General features: G+C 48.1%; 1 protein-coding gene across 1 annotated transcript in view; it reads left to right on the top strand.

The window, feature by feature from the left end:
- FER1L6 (fer-1 like family member 6) overlaps nucleotides 1–20389 on the top strand; it is a 156230-nt gene that overhangs the window by 95240 nt on the left and 40601 nt on the right. The window contains exons 22-27 of the mRNA XM_025922674.2: nucleotides 2729–2878; nucleotides 12790–12900; nucleotides 13163–13324; nucleotides 14494–14674; nucleotides 17223–17449; nucleotides 19137–19259. Coding sequence (XP_025778459.2) covers nucleotides 2729–2878; nucleotides 12790–12900; nucleotides 13163–13324; nucleotides 14494–14674; nucleotides 17223–17449; nucleotides 19137–19259 — 954 coding nt within the window. The remainder of the gene's footprint in view (nucleotides 1–2728; nucleotides 2879–12789; nucleotides 12901–13162; nucleotides 13325–14493; nucleotides 14675–17222; nucleotides 17450–19136; nucleotides 19260–20389) is intronic.

The raw sequence follows: 20389 nt of genomic DNA, 5'->3' as shown, positions 1-20389 counted from the left end.
GCTTACTGACCTTGCTTGGCTGGGGGGACCTGGGTGGGTATTGTCACCAAGTCAGCCTTTGTAGTTGGGTCATCTTTCTCTTGGTCTTGCTTTCAAGCCCTGCAACAACACATTCATCCCTATCCCATTTCCGTTACGATGTTAACCAGACTTCTTCCTCTCCAAAGATGTCTGTGTTCTCCACTGAGTAGATTCAAAAGCTTACTGGAGGATTTTTTTTTTTTAATTACTATGACAAAACCTCTTTTTTATTTTATCATTTTTTCTTCTTTTTTAAATTAAAAAGTCTGAAGGCAAAGGCTTATTTATTTTCTTTGATGTCTTTACCTCCTTGGGAAGTTGCAGAAGCACAATATATTAAGTACAACAGTCGTTCCAAGAAGCTTTCCTAAAGCCCCCTCACGTCCTCAAGCATGCTGGCAGCTCTGACCTTGATTCAAGGTCAGAACAGATTAGGATGGGAGAATTATAGAAGGTGAGCAGGGATTTCGGAGAGCACAAACCCCCTCTTGCTTCCTGGAGAAGGAAACAGAGACCCAGGAAGGTCAAAGGCCTTGTTCAAAGTCACAGGTAGCTGGAGGTAGAGTCAGAACTTGAACCTAGCCTTCTGTGTCCAAACTTTGTTGCATATGTGGGAGTATCTGTAGCTGTATCCCTTCAGACACACATATTCTGCTTTTCCAGAATCACTCTCTCTGTACCCTGTTCCTCCAGCTATAAATTGGAGCTGTCAATTGTATATATTTAGGGAATATGAGTTCCACTGTTGTGCATATTGTATAAATTTTCTGTGGAGATAGTCACAAAATAAACACCTTTTAAATTTTGTTGCTAACGACATGGTTCCATTCCTAACTACTTTTTATTTGAAAACCAGCAACAATAATCAAGCATCTTTGCAAACTCTTAAACCAACCCGTGTGGCTACATGGATTTCCCTTTGCTTTTCAGACCTCTTCCAGAGCCCCGTTCTACAATTACCTTCCTGAGCCCCACCCAAGCCAGTCCCTTCGTAGAAACACAAGCCTACATTCTCACATTGAAATGAAAAGGAAAAGTAGGAGAGAAAAAAGATGTGAAAACTTTGCCTCTTCTTCCTGGAGAGATACATGTAGGTGCCCAGAAGGTTCTGTTTACACCTGCAGCTACGCCGAGCCCCCAGCCCTATGGTGATGATCAGATGATTACATTCTGACTCTGCCAGAATGTGGCTCCAATCTAGAGCTTTCTCTCACTCTCCAGTGAGAGTGCCCTCATTAGGGCCTGCTGCCTCTCTAAGCAATGCGTTTATATTTGGCAAATTAGTTACTTGGGTTTAGCTTTGCTCCTTTGTTTCCAGGGCAGTTGTACTTAATTATTCCCAGCTAGGATCATGACAAAACAGTTCGACAGCAGACCGCTTGTGTCTTGACCTGTGTCATGCCATAGCTCCACCATATGAGGGACAGTTCTGACCCCACCTGTGGATACAAGCAGGCAGCTTTGTTTGTTTTAAAGTCAAAAATAATCACAAAATCATCAAGTAGTCATTAGTTTAAACTAAACACCATTTCCGCCTCAGCCAAGGCTCTCTCTACAGCCGGGAATGCAGGTGCTGGTTTATGAGTCCAAAGGCAGTGGAGCCGGGCAGCTGCTAAACCCAGCCTCAGCCCGAAGAGAATGTGGGCGCTGGCCTTGTACTTTGGAAGTCATTAATCCGACAGCTTTCACTCAATAAATAGGTAACGAGTGCCTGCCCTGTGCTGGGGGTCACAGCAGTATGTAAAACGGGCAATGCCGCCACATGGAGTTTACATTCCAGCCATTCCTGAGATAAATGAGGAAGCAGCCCCAACCTCCAGCCCCATGCTGCTCCTGGGGGAAGCCAGCCCCAGGTTCTTGGGAGCAGGTATGGGAAGAGACAGGAGATGGTGCTATCTCATAGTGTTTTTTTGTTTTGTTTTGTTTTTTGTGTTTTTTTTTGGTGCTCGTAGTTCTTAAAGAAACTTGCGGTCCGTATATATACATACATACAAAACTATCTTAGTGGCCTCTTTTATTACCAAGAAAAATAGAGCAGAACTGCTCTATCACCTGAATATACTGACCTTCATCATTATCATCATCATCATCATCATCATGGCCATAGTCATCATATTACCATGTATTGAGCGCTCGATGTATACCAGTCACTGTGCAAAGCACCTACATCATTAAGTCAAACCTCATGGCCCCATTAACAAGTAGTATTTTTAATTCCTTTTAAGGCATGAGGCTCAAAAAAGTTGACTAAATGGCCCAAGGCCATAGAGCTGGAAAGTAGCAGATGTGGGAACACAGACTCAGGTGTGCCTGGACTTCAAAGCTCACGTTCCTGACCACGATGGTGTCCTGCCCTGGAGAGCTTTGGGAATGCTTGCTGCCACCTTATTTCTTCTTTTCCCTTTCAAGTCTACCCTAGATGATCATTTTAACTTTCTTCCACTGAGCTCTATATGCTGAGAAGAGAGAACCCGTAACAGCCTTGGGCCCAGAAGTTTTCCCTGGGAGCCCACATGGAATTTCCTGACCCCCAAGCCTTGGTAAGGGGTAAGAGGCATTTGGCAGAAGAAGAGAGTGAGTTAGTAGCAAGAGGGAGACACTGAGGCTAACGGCTTTATCAAGATTATTTTTTAAAGTGCACTGATGCAGGTCAGAACCAGGTAGGTAACCATCGGGGACAAATTCCTTTCTTTTCTTTCTGCCTTAGGGGAAGCCAGAATATTTGGGGGCCACAGTGGCTGCTCCTGTTGTGAAGCTAGCTGACGAGGACTATGAGCCACCCAGGCTGTGCTATCACCCTATCTTTTGTGGGAGCCTCTCTGGAGGGGACCTCCTTGCTGTATTTGAACTGCTGCAGGTAAGTGAGCCAGAGGTCATTGGCCCCAGACATCTACCTCGTCTTCCCGGCCAGAGCATTTCCATGAAGCTGTGCTTGGCCACTCTCTGCTGTCCTGTGTCTAGAGGGGTCTCCTTCTCAGGATCTGGGAGCCGCCACTCAAGAATTCAGGTGACACGGGCTATTTCTAGAGCCCTTGTGCTGTATAGGTCAGAGTCCCAGGATGAAAACTCCTTCTGGGTTTGGCCAGCAATGCTTGAGCAGCCCTATATGCAAATCATGGAGTTCATACAGGCCGTGGGAGGATATGAGGGAGGAAGGGAGCAAACTCGTGGGCACTTACCACGTGGGATGTTCAGTGCCTCATGTAACTTTCATCACATAGACCTCCCTCAAGCCTTTTGAGATAGGTGTTAGGATTCCCATTTTCCACATTGTAAACCGAGAATTAGTGCAATTGTTTGCCCTACTTCATCATTCAGCTGAGACCTGAAATGAGACCTTTTTTTTAAGAGAGAGAGAGAGAGGCAGGCAGAAGAGAGAGGGAGAGAGAATCCCAAGCAGGCTTCACTCTCAGTGCAGTCTGACATGAGGCTCAATCTCACAACCCTGAGATCATGACCTGAGCTGAAATCAAGAGTCAGATGCTTCACTGACTGAGCCACCCAGCAGCGCCTGAACTGAGACCTTTCAAGCCTTTTGCTCCTTACACTGCATCACATAGTTTCCTGAAGACAGGGAGCTCTTAATCAGTCCCACTAAGGCATAGGGGAATTTATGAATATGTGCCTCAGAAGCCTTTTCCAGAAAGTAGAGGCAGGATACTGGGGTGGGAAGCTGAGACTCTCAGGTCTGACTATCCAGTGGAAAACCAAATGGGACATGGAGAAGACCTGGAGAAGAAGTGATGGGGCCCGGGGGGCTGTTTTAGAGACCATTGCATTCACCGAGGCAGGTGGCACTATCCCTTTGGGTCAGACCAGTTCCTCTATAGGTAAGCCTATTTTTCAGAAATCCCATTTTAAAAAGTTCACTTGGTAGAGAACCTAGAAGGCCAGCACTCCTAACACAGAAAGATAAGGGAGAAGGAAGGGTAAGAGAGTCGGATCCCATGGGTGTGGATCTCATTTCTACCACTTAGGTAGTACGTGACCTTGGGTAAGCTACTGAATCTCTCTGTTTCGCTTGCAAAATGAGGATGATGAGCAGTGTCCTGAAAGTGCCTGGCATGGAATAAACACTCAACTAAAACCACGTATTTTAGTAGTAGTAGTAATATGTCATGTAATATTAAAGCAAAATGTCTAGTCCCACCTGCTTATTTCAGGGGAAGAAATTGAGCTGGGTAGAGAGGTAACAGCTTGCTCAACACGGCAGGTCAGGGCCTAGAATCTAGGTATACTGATTGATCCCCCTGATTGCTGGGGAGCCTGGAAAGCATGATGGAGCAGGGATAGCCGAGAGGCTAGGCACCCTTGCATTCAAATCCAAAGTGCCCGCACCTGCAGCTGGGGCTTGAGCATGGCTACAGGGGTGAGTTCAAAGAATCACCCCACTTTGTGGTCTGGTTTTTGCTTCAGTTAAGGCAGAATTTTTTATTTTTTTCCATTATTTTTTTTAGGGAGACAGAGAGGGGGAGAGAGGGAGAGAGAGAAGGAGAGAGAATCCTAAGCAGGCTCCATGCTCAGCACTGAACCCAATGTGGGGCTCGATCCCATGACTCTGGGATCCTGACCTGAGCAGAAATCAAGAGTCAGATGCTCAACCAACTGAGCCCCTCACGTACCCCAGAGAAGCACTTTTTAAGGATAGAATGGTTGCCTTAGAGAAAGAGCGAGCTCTCTGTCGGGGGAACTGAAGCTAAGTGAACCCTAGGAGGACAGACTGATAGGAATTCAGGCATTGGCTCCAGCTCTACAATGGCTGCAGCCTCGGAAGGTAGGAGTGAGGACTAGAAACATGTTTGTCTTACAAGTCGTAAGTTCTAGGATTCCAGGATGACAAACCAAGAGAGATTCTAATAAAACCAGCTCCCACCAGATGGATGCGTGTTACACAGAAACATTTGCTGTTAGAACTGAAAATGCCCTTCGAAACCAGCTGGTCCCATCTTTCCTCAAGTGAAAGTCCTGGCAGTTGTCGACTTTCAATGACTGATTTTAGGTTGAAAGCAGGTAGAGCATGATAAATAATACTATCAAACCAGTATGGAGGGAGTTTTGCCCTCCCCCTCACCCCCAGGTTTACTGAGATATAGTTGACATGTAACGTTGTATACGTGTAAGGTGTACAACATGATTATTTCATATAGCACGTATTATGAAATGATGACCACGATGGAAGTTAGTTATCAAATCCATCTCACATAGCTATCGAACCTCACGTAATTACCTTTTCGTGTGTGTCTTAGCAACTTTCAAGTATCCAAGTTAACTGTAATCACCATGCTGTGCACTGGATGCCCAGAACTTATTCATCTTATAATTGGAAGTCTGTACCCTCCAACTAGCAGGTCCCAATTTCCCCCACCCCATCTCCCACCCCCTGTCCGTGACAACCACCAGCCTACATGCTGTTTCTGGGAGTTCAGCTTTGTTAGATTCCACACGAAAGTGAAATCATACGGCATTTGTCTTTCTCTGTTGACTTATCTCACTTAGCCTGATGCCCTCAAGGTCCACCCATATCGTGGCAAATGGAGTTTTGATCCTTGTATCTACTTCCAGCAGAAATTCCAGTTTGATGCCTGTCCATCTAGAAGATCTCTCTTCACTTGCAACCTTCCTTTTTAAGAAAGAGCACAGGCTTCAGGCTCAGAGCCTTTAAAAAAGATCGACGTTACCAATAGGAACATTTCCCAAAGTCTCTGCTTCTTGGGACACCAGTCCAAATATAGAGAAAGGAAAGTGTAAGAGATGTTTCACGGGACATATTCCAATAACCTGTTTGGTTTTATCTTTAAAGTTGCTTTTCATTTACAGCAAGTGGTACTTTTTTACTTAGCATCAGAAGGTTCCCTTTTTAAAAACAAAACATGCCTAACAAAAATGTTCACTGGATGAAAGTACAGGCGATAAAAGCGGTAGAGGAATGGCCGGCTTGGGAAAACCAGGTCTGGCGCAAGACTCCCATTTTATACGTCAGGAGGCTGAGGCTCAGGGTCAACGGACTGCGATTCAGTCAGCTGCTCTTTTCAGGACAGGAAGCTTACGATGAGCTCTGAGACTGAGTCCCCTAGTCCCTCAGTGAAGGGCTGGGTGACTGATCCCTACAGGCCCCCTGACGGCTTGGCACCCTGGGCTTCATGGTCCTCCCTCCCTCCCTCCCTCCATGCTGAGGGCCCCCCTCGCCCTTCCTCCCTCCCTCCCTTCATGCTGAGGGCCCACTCCCCACCTTCCTCCCCCCTTCCCTTCATGCTGAAGGTCCCCCCTCAAAGATGAGGGCCCCCCTTCCCCCTCCTTCCCTCCCTCCCTTCATGCTGAGGGTCCCACTTCCCTCTTCCTCCCTCCCTCCCTTCATGCTGAGGGCCCAACTTCCCACCTTCCTCCCCCCTTCCCTTCATGCTGAAGGTCCCCCCTCAAAGATGAGGGCCTCCTTTCCCCCTCCCTCCTTTCCTCCCTTCATGCTGAGGGCCCAACTTCCCACCTTCCTCCCCCCTTCCCTTCATGCTGAGGGCCCCGCTTCCCCCTTCCTCCCTCCCTTCCTCCGTGCTGAGGACCCCCCTTCCCCCCTCCCTCCCTTTATACTGAGGGCCCACTCCCCACCTTCCTCTCCCCTTCCCTTCATGATGAAGGTCCCCCCTCAAAGATGAGGACCCCCCTCTCCCTTCATCCCTTCCTACCGCCCTTCATGCTGAGGGTCCCCATTCAAAGATGGGGGTCTCCCCCCTACCCCCTTCCTTCCCTTCATGCTGAGGGCCCCCTCTCCCTTCCTTCCTCCCTCCCTTCATGCTTGGGGTCCCTCCTCAAAGATGAGGGCCCCCTTCCCCTCCCTCCCTCCCTCTCTTCATGTTGAGGGTCCCCACTCAAAGATGAGGGTCTGCCCCCTTCCCCTTCCTTCCCTCCACTGCTGAGGGTGCCAGGGAAGATCCTGCTGCTTCCTGACAGCTGCATTAATTGTCAGAGGTGAGCAGCCTGGGAGATACAATTCATTAAGGTTTCATTAGGACTTCTCATTTCATTGCTTGTTCAAAAAGTAATTTGATCAGCGTGACTGTCTTAGTACGTGGGTCCGGTACGTGCTGAGAAGGAAGAGCTGGAAAATGCCTTCATTTGTCACCAGCTGCTCTCAGTTTTCATCTGTGGGTGGTTTGCTTCAGCCTCTCCACCTCCATTACCGAAACACTTCCCTGTCTCAGAAGGATTTGGTAACCTGGCTCTTCCATGTCCAGACTGAATTAAGTGTTTCCGTTTCCTTCCCCTACCCAAGCCCGCAGCCCCCTGTCCGTCCGTCCAGTGCTGGCTCATTGACCCCACTGTTTGCCACTGTTCTCTGCCTGGAAAACTCAGACTCCGCTTTCATTCTTCCCTTTGTGTGTGCACCCTTAGCCAGGCCAAGCGCGTCCTCGAATGGTTTCCATCTTCCCTGCTGCCATATTCCTCATCAGGAACATTGCATTGGCCTCTTTCCTGGTCTTCTAGCTTCTTACCCCTTTCTTGTTCATTTCATCCTCCACTTTCCTTCCAGAAGACAAGTTAACCCATTTCACTGTTGTCTTCAGAAATCGTCAGTGGCTCCCTGCTTCTTACCTCCAGAAACATTTCTTAAAGTCTATTTTGTGGAATACCAAATACAGTCCCTCTACACACAGTGAGGAGACACTTAGGGAAATGCTTCATATTGTATCCCTCTTGGGGATTTGGAATATTTGGAATACCTATTACCATGGTAAACACTCAGAAGATCCAAACGTTTCTAAATGTTGTGACTATGAAACTCTCTCTCTCTCTCTCTCTCTGTGTGTGTGTGTGTGTGTGTGTGTGTGTGCGTGATAAGTCTTCATATCTCATGGAAAGGAAGGAGAATAGGAGAATGTCAGATCTCTGTAGCTTGGCATTCAAGCTCTCCCAAAACTTGTCTTCAAACTGCTTCTTCAGCCTCACACTTCCTCATGTTACTCTGCATATCTATGGCCTCTTGACACCAGGCCACTCCGAGTTCCCTGGCCTCACCTCACAGGTGCGTTCCTCTGTTTGTGGCCCTGCTGTTAGCCCATCCAGAAAGGTCTTCCCTCCGCCCACACCGGCTTCTGCACTGCGCTCTTCCATTTAAGGTAATGGTCATCACCAAAGTTCAGAACAAGAGACGCCTCCTCCGGGAAGCTCTCCCCATCCTCACCTCAGTCAAATCAAATGTTTTCTACCATCCTACAGCACATTGCCTCTTTTTAAAATTCAGGCCATGGTAAGGCCAATTGTTTACAGGCTTATGTCCACTAATCTGTAAGTGTTTTGAAGGCAGGACTATTTCAATCATTCATTCATGCAAACACATGTTATTGAGTGTTTGTTATGTGTCAGGCATGTTCTTAAGAATAGGGGTACCTGGGTGGCTCAGTCAGTTTAGTGTCCGGCTCTTTATTTCGGCTCAGGTCATGATCTCACGGTTCATGATGTGGAGCCTGTGTTGGGCTCTGTGCGGACAGCGTGAAGCCTGCTTGGGATTCCCTCTCTCCCTCACTCTCTGCCCGCCCCCCACTCATGCTCACGCACGCCCTCTCTCTCTCTCAAAAATAAATAAACATTAAAAAAAATGCATCAGTGAATAAAACAGAAAACTCCTGCCCTCATGGGACATATATTCTAGTGAGGGGAAGATAATAGAGGATACTATGTAAATTGTAAGGTAACAACAGTGTGATAAATGCTAAGAAGAAAAGGTAATGCACTGTGAGATGTGGAAGCGAATGTGTGTTGGGGGAGAGGGCAGGGTCAACATTTTAGGCATCCAGGGAAGCCTCACTGAGAAAGTGGTATTTAAGTCAAGACCTGGAAGGTCATGGTGAGTAGGCCATGCAGGTGTATGGGCAAAGAGCGTTAGATGCAGAGGGAACAGCAAATGCCAGCCCCTGAAGCCTGAGTACGCCTGGCATCTTCAAGGCCCATCAAGGACATCAGTGTGGCTGCAGTGGAGTGTAGACGAAGTCAGAGGAGGAAGATCACATGGAGCGCTGTAAGGAGTTTGGCTTTTATTCCTTAAAGATGGGGAACCAAGAGAGGATTTTGAGCATCTGACTTATGTTGAAAACTATGGATGCTGGATTGAGTGTATGTTGAAGGGGCCCAGGGGAAACAAGGAGGGTGACTGGGAGGCTCTTCAGGTAATCCATACTGGAGGACTGAAGAACTTGGATCAAGAGTGTAGCCACGAGGGGCACCTGGGTGGCTCAGTCGGTTAGCGTCCAGCTTTGGCCCAGGTCATGATCTCGTGGTCTGTGAGTTCGAGCCCCGCATCGGGCTCTGTGCTGACAGCTCAGAGCCTGGAGCCTGCTTCACGTTCTGTGTCTCCCTCTCTCTACCTCTCCCCCACTCATGCTCTGTCTCTTTCTCTCTCTCGAGAAATGAATAAACATTAAAAAAAATTAAAAATAGTTTTTAAAAAGTGTAGCCATGAAAAAAGAGGATTCTGTGCAGTCCACAGGATTGACTGATGAATTGGCAGTAGAATGGATGAGAGTCATCTCCACATCACACATGGAAGCCAACACTAATGTTTCTCTCATAGGAGACTCTCGATACAATATTTTCAAACATGTTTCACTTGCTCACAAAAATATGTAGAGAAAATTGGAGCCTAGGACGATATTGTTTTCCTTGCACAAGGATTGAAATTCGCTTTTGAGGTCGTTTGGGGCACTAGGAATCCTAGATCGCCTGAATCCAGCGGAAGAGTAAGATGGTGTGCATTTGAGCTTCCGCCTTTGCCGTTTCCGGTTGATGCTTGCTTCTAGGGAACTTGCATGTGCCTGAGTGTGCTAAGTGCCCTGCGTGCTATCCCCGACGTTCTTCACAGCAACCCACGAATTAGATATCATGATCTTCGCTTCACAAAGGTGACGGAACTCAGAGACACTGAGCAACTTTGCCAAGTTCACACAGCTAGCAAGCAATGGAGGTCTAGACTGTACTGTCCACGGCACCAAAGGAGAGGGCTAATGCAAGTATAAATGACGGGCTGAGGGACCCGGAGGATGCAGAAGGGCTTCTGAGCAGCAGTGACTTTTTAGTCACTGATGAGCAGGGCTGGGACTAGGGCCCTGAGAGTGGCCCCTCTCTAAATTTGGCTACCCTAGGTCTTTGTCCTGGCCCTGCATCTGGACCTCCTTTGAGGTCCTGAGATTTTGTCTCCACTGGGAAATTAGAGCTGGGATATCAGCTTTTGGACCAGCCTATTCAACCCACCTCCGATGCTCACATCTTGCCTTCGTAAGGATTCTTTTCCTTTTTTTAAGTTTATTTATTCATTTTGAGAGTGTGTGTGTGTGTGTGTGTGTGTGTGTGTGTGTACAGGGGACGAGCAGAGAGAGAGTCCCAATCCCAATCCCAGTGCAGGACTCGAACTCACAAACTGCTAGCTCACGACCTCAGCTGAAACCGAGCGTCAGATGCTTGACCTACTGAGCCACCCAATTGCCCCGTAACGATTCTTTCTCTCCCTCTGGGCCCAATTATAAGCCAGCAGCTGACCCATTTCCCTGTGAAAATGTCTAATCTTGGCTGGGAGCAGAGTCATTCAGTCTACACCACAGTGTGGAGCCCTTCAAGGTCTGTGTTGAGCTCAGGGGCATCTGTCAGGCACCGTGGGACAGACCTTCTTCAGGACATTTTCCAGGGGCCCCGGATGAGGAAACATGTGGTACTTTTACAAAAGCCCAGCCAGGGGCCCCATCGATGCCACCACCACAGCTGTTTTGGGGCTTTCCCCCCACAGCTAGAGGAGCAGTTAGCTCTCTCGGGGAGGCCAGGTTTTGCAGGCTGAGTCGCTCACGGCCGGGCAGTACTGGGCACGCGTCCTCGTGGCTTCCAGCACCTGTATGTCGTCTGCTTCCGCAGCTTCATTGTCCTCGGCCTGTTTGGCCTCCACGGTGTCTTGTCATCTTTGTCAGAGCTTTCTTGTAATTACCTCAACCACATCTGCCGTTGCCAACTAGACTATGTCTGTGAAGAAATGGTGATACGTTGTGCTTTGCAGGTTTTGATGAGCAGTTAAGCTTTTCCAAGCATATGGAGCCAATAAACATTTATCAGGAACCCACTGGATGTGGAGTTCTGCTCCAGGGGCTTAGAGATGAAATGAAGTAAACAGAGGCTTCCTCTTGACCAGGTCAGATAAGCATGCCCCATGCGTCTGACCCTCAGGGGGCTTGAAGGGTCATCTGGCCTGATATCTGAGGCCCAGAGAAGGGAAGGGACTCACACAGGGTCACACAGCAGGGCCCGGTGTCCAGGCTCAGTCCACTGCTTTCGGCACTAAGCTTCCACCAAAGACACACTGTATTCCAAGGACTGAAGGGTAGGTAGTGAAACGCCCAGAGTCTAAGAGACCCCCCAAAACAAACCACCAGAGTCCAGAGTCAAAGCTAAGCAGCAAGGGTCATTTATTGCAGGTTCGAACCTGGACCTCTGCGCCCCCGTAGCCGGTGACGCCAAGAGGCCCTGAGAGAGGTTTTTACACCCCTTTTATAGACAGGTACAAACAATTCATGGGAAATCAGGAATTTTCCACAGTTACAGAGCTGCGATTGGTTGGTGTTTAAAGTTGGACACTTAACAGTATTCGATTGGTTCCTGCCTTTAGGTCAGACCACAACCGGGGGTACGGGTATCACAATGATTGATCAGGAGTACACGGATGTGCCAAGTAACAATGGTTGATCAAGAATATACGGATGTGCCAGGCAATAATGATTGATCAGGAATACATGGGCGCGCCAAGCAATTGTACAGAAGCGGAACAAGCTGGTTAAGCTTGGTTAGGTTTCAGTTTCCCGTAACTTAAGCTTTTAAGTTTCAATTTTCTCAGGCCTCTCAGTAGGAGAATGGCCACAGAGACCGGGGTCAAATCAGGGATGGATTTGGGGAAGATGTAGACGTTAGGCCAGGTCTTAAGGGCAGTGTGGCATGCTCACAGGAGACTTTCCAAGCCCTTTGTGTGAGATTTCAGTGAGACACAGCAATGATCCTTCCTGTAGTTTCCTTTTTTTAAAGTTTATGTCTTTATTTTGAGGGAGACACAGAGTGTGCGTGGGAAGGAGCAGAGAGAGAGAGGGAGTCAGAGAATCCCAAGTAGGCTCCGCACTATCAGTGCAGAGCCTGACGCGGGGTTTGAACTCACGAACTGTGAGATCGTGACTTGAGCAGAAACCAAGAGTTGGACACTCAGTCAACTCAGCCAGTCAGGGGCCCCCCTCCTGTGGTTTCTGTATGGCCAAGTGCATACCAAATGGCACCTTTCCCTCCTGGAGGTCTGTCTTCAGAAGACTTCGTTTCTGTTTCACTGATGAAGACGTAGTCTCTCCTTGACTAACTGTGAATCTCTTTTGTAGTAGTGCGTTGTGGGGGTGTGCTTAAGTCTCAGAGCTCAGAACCGGATCAGAGCCCTTTTCCGCCCCCAACCTCTGTCATTCGGTGACATGCCATCCTCTTGTGAGGACCTCCTCTATATTGTGGGCTTATCGAACGCTAAGCCTGTTAACTTTGTGGCACGTCGTAAGTGCTCACTAAATGTTGGTCACCCTGGTGAAGGTATCAATGAATAAATACTGGTTAATGAATAAATAATCAAGTGTGGTAAAATGCCCTGTCTTGTCTCTACTTGACCCTGGAATCACTACTTTTGCCGAGTGAGTGTCGTGTGGGTGAGGCGGTGGCGTAGCGGCTGGTCTTCCTTGCCTCTCCCCGACCTTCTGACCAGCCCTTTGCTCTGTGTGATAGGTCCCGTCATCCGGGCTGCAAGGACTTCCTCCCGTGGACCCGCCAGATGTCACCCACATCTACCCAGTTCCTGCCAGCATTCGGCCAGTGCTGAGTAAATACCGAGTGGAGGTATGGTGCAGGGGGAGACTGACTCGTTCTTTGGGGCTAAGGAGGGCAGTGGTGCGTTGGTCTACACGCCTGCATCGTCTGAGGGGAGTGCGGGGTAGAAATGAGGCGTGGGTGACGGGACAGGTTCTTCAGGGAGCTGCCCAGCCCGTCCCAGAACATACAGTAGTTCCCGGGGCAGCGGGTCTGACTTCCCACAGGCCGGTGCCGTGAGCTGGCTCCTCCCTGGGTCCCCGAGTGACAGCTCTGTGGGTCCTCCCGCCAGGTTCTCTTCTGGGGAGTCCGAGAAATGAAGAAGGTGCAGCTGCTCTCGGTGGATCGCCCTCAGGTCCTCATCGAATGTGGGGGCCGGGGAGTCAAGTCCTGTGTGATCCAGAGCTACAAGAACAACCCGAACTTCAGCATCCAGGCAGACGCTTTCGAAGTGGTACAGCCTCCCCTTCTGCCTGCTCGTTTCCTTGATTTCCACAGAGGGAACCCCCACTCCTTCACTTGCTTGGCTTGGGGAGATGCTTTGCAGTTTGGGGGTGTCCACTACCTACGAGGCACAATGGTCTAATTTAGTGAAAAGCCGGACTCTCGGGATGGGATGAGACACACTTTTATTGCTGCTGCTGTGTTGTTTTGTTTTTAAAGGTTCGGTAGATCAAGGCAGGTGACGGTGGTTCCCAGAGTGTGGCCCCCGATTCCTCAGCATCAGCATCCCCTGAGAACTTTTTAGAAATGCAGATTCCCAGGCCCCACCCCAATACTGCTGAATCAAAACTGCGGGGGGCTGCGGCCCAGAGCCCCCTGGCTTAACGAGTTCTCCGGGTGATTCTGATGCGTGCTAAAGTTGGCGAACCACTGGCCTAGAAGCTTCCTTAATGAGACTTATTTTAGCGGTTGGATTTTTAAAAAAATCATCTGTACGTAGCGTATCAGTGGCTTACATGCAAACTTCTGTTTCTAAAGTGACGTTTTCTGACCCCTGCGCTTCTGTTTATGTCAATATTTCAACACACATTTTTGGGCTCTGATCTGGAACTAACTGTGAAGGTTTGCTTTGTGCGACCCAGTCAGCTCCAACGGATGCATCTTCTAAATTAGTGGAGACTGGATTTGGGGAATGTGCACGGTGTTCACAAACCTTTCACTGTCAGGCCTCTGGGACCCCCGGGGGGGACACAAGAGGGAGGGTGCTGGCCCGTCACCCTCAGCTCCATTTGTCATGCATCCACTTCTGTCTGATTTCTCGGGCCTGGGTCAGTGTTCATTTGAGTTGAGAGTTCTGCTGGTAAATAATGACCAAACAGGCTTGAAAACTATTGCCGTAAAGAGTTTGGCAGCCTGTGAATTTTGTAATTTACATCTGGAATGACTTGTTAGTGCCACATCCCTCTTATTATGGGTAATGATTCCCTGGCTTGGAAGGCAATGCTCTAGACTTCTGACTAGCTGCAGGGGTGACCTAGGGGGACAGAATGACAAGGCAGGGACAGAGGGAAGATGGGTGCCTGGCTTGCTTTGGTTCGGTCCCTAAACAGGTCAGCAGGGTACCAGCCGCTGGGCTCAGCCCAAGCAGTGTTCCCACTTCACCCTGGCCTCTCCTACCAGGAGCTGCCTGAGAATGAACTTCTGCACCCGCCCCTCAGCATCTGCGTGGTGGACTGGAGGGCTTTCGGGAGGAGCACCCTGGTGGGCACCTACACCATCAACTGCTTGAAGCAGTTTTTGTGTAAATCCAAGGAGCCCCTGGCCCTCACCTCACAGGTGGACGGAACCCAAGCTGAGCAAGGTAGGAAGTGCCTTCTAGATTTTCTGGAGCTTCAGACTCCAAAGCCGTAGTGCCTGCAGGGTTCTGCTATGGGACCCCGCACGAAGAGGATGCCCCACGGTCAAGTCAAGCGGAGCTCTCTGAAGACTTTGCTCCCACAGTGCCCTCAGCTCCTTTAGCTGCCGGATTCCGACTCTAAGAATGACACCAGGGTCAGCTCCTCTAAGAGGGCTTCCACGAATATTACTCCAGCTCCCTCCCGCCTCTGCTCCCTGACATTTTTCTTTGCTTGCTGTTACTTTGATTTGTTCCATTTTGGATCTCAGGGGCAGAGTTGAGTTAACTGCACTTCTCTGTTCATGCTGTGCAGTCATCATTGGTCTGGTCCAAGCTTCTGTTTCTCTGTTTCATACCACTGCCCCCCTGTGCCTTATTCCACATCCCTTCTCCCAACCCCCTGCCCACCACAGGCCCCACACTGCCCCTCTTTGTAAAATTCCAGTCCATTTAATCGACGTATATAATATAATGCTATAATCTTCATTTGGTTTCGTACTCTTGTTGCTCAAAGCTGTGCTTTAAAACCTATTCATGTTGCTGCGTGTACATTAGCTTGTTCCCCCCACCTGCTGATCTACCCCACACTGCTTTTCCTTTCCCCTGAGATTGGACCCCTAGGCTACCTCCACCTCCCAACTTCCACAAATGATGCTGTTGTGAATAGCAAGTGCTGCCCAAGGGAGGATCCTGCGGGGGATTTTCTTTGGAATACACATCCAGGAGTGAGATTACAGACTCACAGGGAATGTGCAGGTGTAATTCCACCAAGTACTGCTAGAGGGCGCTCTAGAGAGCTGTGCTGGTCTACACCAGTCTACACCAGTCTACATAGCTACCATTCTGCATCTGGAGTACCATTTTCTTCTTCCCCAATGCCAGCTGCCGTTACCCAAATTTCTGAGTTTTTGTTTTGGTTTGGTTTGGTTTTTGCCCCTCTGCTGGGTATAAAGTAGTATCTCATTTTGATTTTAGCCTGATTGTCTCTGATTACTACTGAATTTTACACATCTCTTCACATGCTTTTGCCGTCTTGATCTCCCTCCTGTGACTTGCGTACTCACATCCCTGACTCATGTTTTATGTATTTTAAAAAACATTTGATTTTTTTGTATATTCTAGATGTTACTATCCTGTCGATTATAGCTTCTCCTAGTCTGATAACTGCTAACCTGCCTGTGGTCTCCATCTTTGAACAGAAATTCTTAATTTAAATGTAATCCTATCCATCTGAATTTTTAACTTTATGTCTTGCTCTTTCAGAATTTTGTTAGAAAACACTTTCTTAATTCTTGGTCACAAAAATGTTGTTTTGTATTTTCTTCTATTAGTGTTATGTTTTTAACTTTCACATTAGATCTTCAGTTATTTGTGTTTGTATATGGTTTAAGATAGGGATCCTGCTACATTTCCCTCCATAGGAACATCGTCCCCCCACCCCACCCCCAAGAGTATCCTGGCTTTCCCCATTGTTTTGTGCTGTCAGCTTTTTCACGAATCAAGTAGCCATACATCCCTAGTCTGTTTTTGAGCTTTCTATTCTGTCCCACTGATCTTTCCAACTCTGTGCCCAGCACAGAGTAGATGCCCATTAAGTGTTTGTGGAATTGCATCTGCATTGAAAAGTTAGCAACTGGGGAAGAGAAACTCTGAAGGCCACGCAGCCATGGAGGATCCCAGCTGGGAAATATTTCTAAGTACTGGATTCTGCGGCACAAAATGGAGACAAGAGGACCCTTGGCAAGAAAGGACAGTGTTATGACCTTTGTATTGGATTGACAGTCCAGTTAAAAATCTCACAAAGTCCAGGAACCTACCCCTATGTCTTGACAAGCACATGTTCTCATGTGCCCAGAGTCAAGCTTGCAGTTAGGAGTTCACAGACCTCTGGAGCGTCCAAAGTTTCCTGGAGTTAACTGGCACTGGGAAAAAACAATCCGTACAGAGGGTCTGTGTCCTAAACCTTGATATGTATTTTCCTTATGACCACGGTTATTTAAAATTAGTCTGAAGGATCAATAGTAAGTACAGCCATAATTGATTCCTGATGCCTTACATCATGATCTCACTTATCCCCCAGTGAGATGGGTTGGGGTTTTTTTTTCATCTTTTCTTTTTCATTTTTATTTATTTTTGAGAGAGAGAGAGAGACAGAGTGAGAGTAGGGGAGGGGCAGAGAGAGAGGGAGGCACAGAATCAGAAGCAGGCTCCAGGCTCTGCGTTGTTAGCACAGAGCCTGATGTGGGACTTGAACTCACAAACCCGTGAGATCATGACCTGAGCCGAAGTCAGATGCTTAACTGACTGAGCCACCTAGGTGCTCCGGGTTGTTTGTTTTTGTTTTTTTGTTTTTTGTTTTACTGTCATTTTATAAATAAGGAAAATGAGATTCAGAGATGTTACGAACTTGCCATATTTGAATCTAGATCTGTTTGATTCCCAGGAATGGGTCTCTGAAACGGCCACCCTGTTTAGCAGCCCAGTTTCCTGACCTGATGTATTTCCATTTCAGCTGCTTCAGATTCGCTAGTAGCCGCTGAGCCCTCTGGATCCCTCAGCTCCTCCCAGGAGCCGCCAACAGATCAGATCTATGTGGATGTTGAGCCTCCTCCCACCGTGGTACCTGACTCTGCCCAGATTCAACCAACCAGCATGGTTGACATCCCTGACTCATCTCCTATGCTTGAGCCTGAACCCAAACCTGCAGACGAGGAGCCACCAAAAGATGGCAAAGCTAAGGTCAGAATATAACCCCTCCTCGTATTTACAAGGCTTTGCACCGGAGGCTTGGTACGAATCCTCCCACCTGCCAGCTGTGTGACCAGGAGCAAGTAACTTCGTGTTTCTGAGCCTCAGTTTCCTCATCCGCAAAATGAGTGTACTGATACCTACTTCACAGCATTGCTGTAGAGTCAGAGAAGTCAGTGTATATGAAATTCAAGTGCTAGTCAACTGTGGCAGTCACATTTAATTGAACAGAAACTGCTCTCAATTCATTAGCATGGAAAGACAATAGTTTCCTTCCTTATCTAGGCCTATTCCGCAAATATTTAGAACCTACTTTGTACAAGGACAAGTAAGACCAGAAAAAAAAAAAAAAGCTAAAGTCTCTGGAATCTAAAGAGAAATGAGACTCCTCATCCTCAGCTGAGTTTCTGGAAAGCAAGATTAAGAAATACACGAAGAGCCATAAAACAAGAATGTGATGAATCTTTCTAAGTCCTAAGTTTGAGTGCAAAATCCGGGTGCATCAACCAAATGAAGAAGGCAGTGGTTTGTTTTTTTTTTTTTTTAAGTTTTTAGCATTTATTTAATTTTTGAGAGAGAGAGACAGACAGACAGAGTGTGAGTAGGGGAGGGACTCAGAGAGAGAGGGAGACACAGAATCCAAAGCAGGCTCCAGGCTCTGAGCTGTGAGCACAGAGCCTGATGCGGGGCTCAAACCCATGAACCTTGAGATCATGACCTGAGCTAACGTCAGACACTTAACTGACTAAGTCACCCAGGATCCCCAAGAAGGAGGCAGTTTTAAGAAAGCTGAGGGATTGCCTGCCCAGCAAATGGTAAAGGCTGAAATGAAAAGCAGAGTAAAACAGATTCATGGATATTTGCTCAGGCTGTTCCTATCTTACCTATGTTCATTGTGACCCTCCAGAGCACCTCAAGGGGTTCTCTGTACCCCACCAGCATTGCACCTGCCACTTTATGTTGGAATCCCCAGTTTAAGTGTGTGTTGCCACCATAAAAGTGTGGGCCCTGCCAGGTCACAGATAATTTTTAAAAAAATCCTTGTGCCTCCTGTACTCGATAAAGTGCCTGGCACATTGAAGGTACTCAAGAGATGTCTGAGAGCAAACAGATGATGAGTATGTGATGAGTCTGTCATAGGACCACTGTCTTCTCCCCAAATGCCTCCTTTCTGCTGTTTACGTATCGTTGTCTCTCCTACACTGCCTTACTTATGTTGTTGGTATCGCTGATTTGCACCCATTCGAATTAGAAATCATGCTAAAGGGAAATTGTCTACATGATGTCACTTAATCCTCACAACAGTGAAGGAAGCAGGTATGAATGTCCCCTAGTTGAGGACACTGAGAATCTTAAAATTTATATTAACTGCTTGGCAGCTAACGCCTTTTCTGCCATAGCACACTATTAAGATCCCCAAATGTGGGGATAGTTTCTCACTCCCCTTGGGTCCCCAGAGCCAAGCACAACATCTCACATGTCTGTGTTTAAGTAATAATAAATGTTTGCCGAATAAATGAGTGAATGGATGGGTGGGTGATGAAAGGGTCATTTACTGAAGTGGTACAGAGAGCTTCAGCCACAAAATCCACCCATGCCTCCATCTGTTCTGTTCTTCAGGAAACCAGCCAGCCAGCCACCAGGCCTAACTAATAATCCATCCCTCATTCCTTGCCAGAATGTCAGGAAACCTACCCGAAGGTCAACCAAAAGGAGAAGGAGGACCATAGCGGATGAATCTGCTGAAAACGTCATTGACTGGTGGTCCAAATATTATGCCTCCCTGAAGAAAGCACAGAAGGTAGGGTCTCCCCTGGCTGTGACAGTCAAGGGATTTGATAAGAAAACACAGCACCCTCCACCCCCCTCAATTCCACATTATCCCCTTTTAGATTCCGCTATAGATAGGGCCTTCTCAGGTGTGATTCTGTTCATTGCGGAAAGCTTCAAAGCCTGGAAGGACCAGGGATCCCGAATTGCAAAGTCTTCACCCTCTGGCCGGGGCTGACCTTCGGATGCAGGCTCTGTTGTCAATGCTGGAAGGATGTTCAGTCTGGCATAGCATCTGGAGATCTTCCCCCACGTCAGACTCATAAAGATCCAGCCACAAGCAAGGGGGTCTCTAGATAGATGGGCATAGCGATGGGGGCTTCAGGTGCACCTGGAGATACCCAGATCAGAGGGCCCCCCAGTCTCCAGCAGGATTCTAACGTCATATGGGAAGCTATCAAGAAGAGGCAGAGGACCTGGCCTTAGCGAATGGGAATAATCAGCAGGTTGCCAAAGCAGGGCCTCGTGCACATGGAACAAGAAAGGGATTGAGTTATAAAGCAGGAGAACCACTGGAAAGTGGGTCAAGAGATTCAAGGGAAAGCCCAGTGGCCGAATTTGGTAAAACTTCTCATCCTCGAGTCAACAAGGAAAGGAAGATTAGTCACATGTATCATCACATTCAATTGAATAGAAACTCTTCTGATTCTTGCATTGGGAAAGCCCGTAGTGCCTTCAACTAGGACCTCCCATGAATACTGATGTATAGTTAAATAAACAAACCAAATGGTGGTCCCTGCCTCCCAACTCCCTCCTGCTGCTGCAGGGCACACGACCACCTCTAGGGAGGGCTCAGCCCTCTCCCCTTGCTCTGCTAACCTCCCTGACCCCTGGGACAACCCCACGGCCTGGCATGACGGCAGGTAAGATCCACGGTGCAGACTGGGTGATATTCCAGAGAGGTAGAAAAATAGGGGGAGAGAGGTAGTAGCTGAGAAGGGGCTGGGCACAGAAGACGAGGAAGTGTGCAGCCTGCTGGCTGTTTTCTTGGACACGGGGGCACCTCTTCCATAGGGCCGGCCATCTCGCTGCAGTCAGGTTCCAGGTCTGTCAGCGAGACTTCACTTGGGGACAGTTTGCATAGTCTTAGGATGGCGTCTC

This window comes from Puma concolor, chromosome F2, assembly GCF_028749965.1.
Source record: "Puma concolor isolate L17-30 chromosome F2, mPumCon1.1.hap2, whole genome shotgun sequence".
In the NCBI taxonomy this organism is placed as follows: domain Eukaryota; kingdom Metazoa; phylum Chordata; class Mammalia; order Carnivora; family Felidae; genus Puma; species Puma concolor.
Note: the sequence above shows the minus strand (reverse complement) of the source record. Positions and strands in the feature narration are given on the sequence as shown.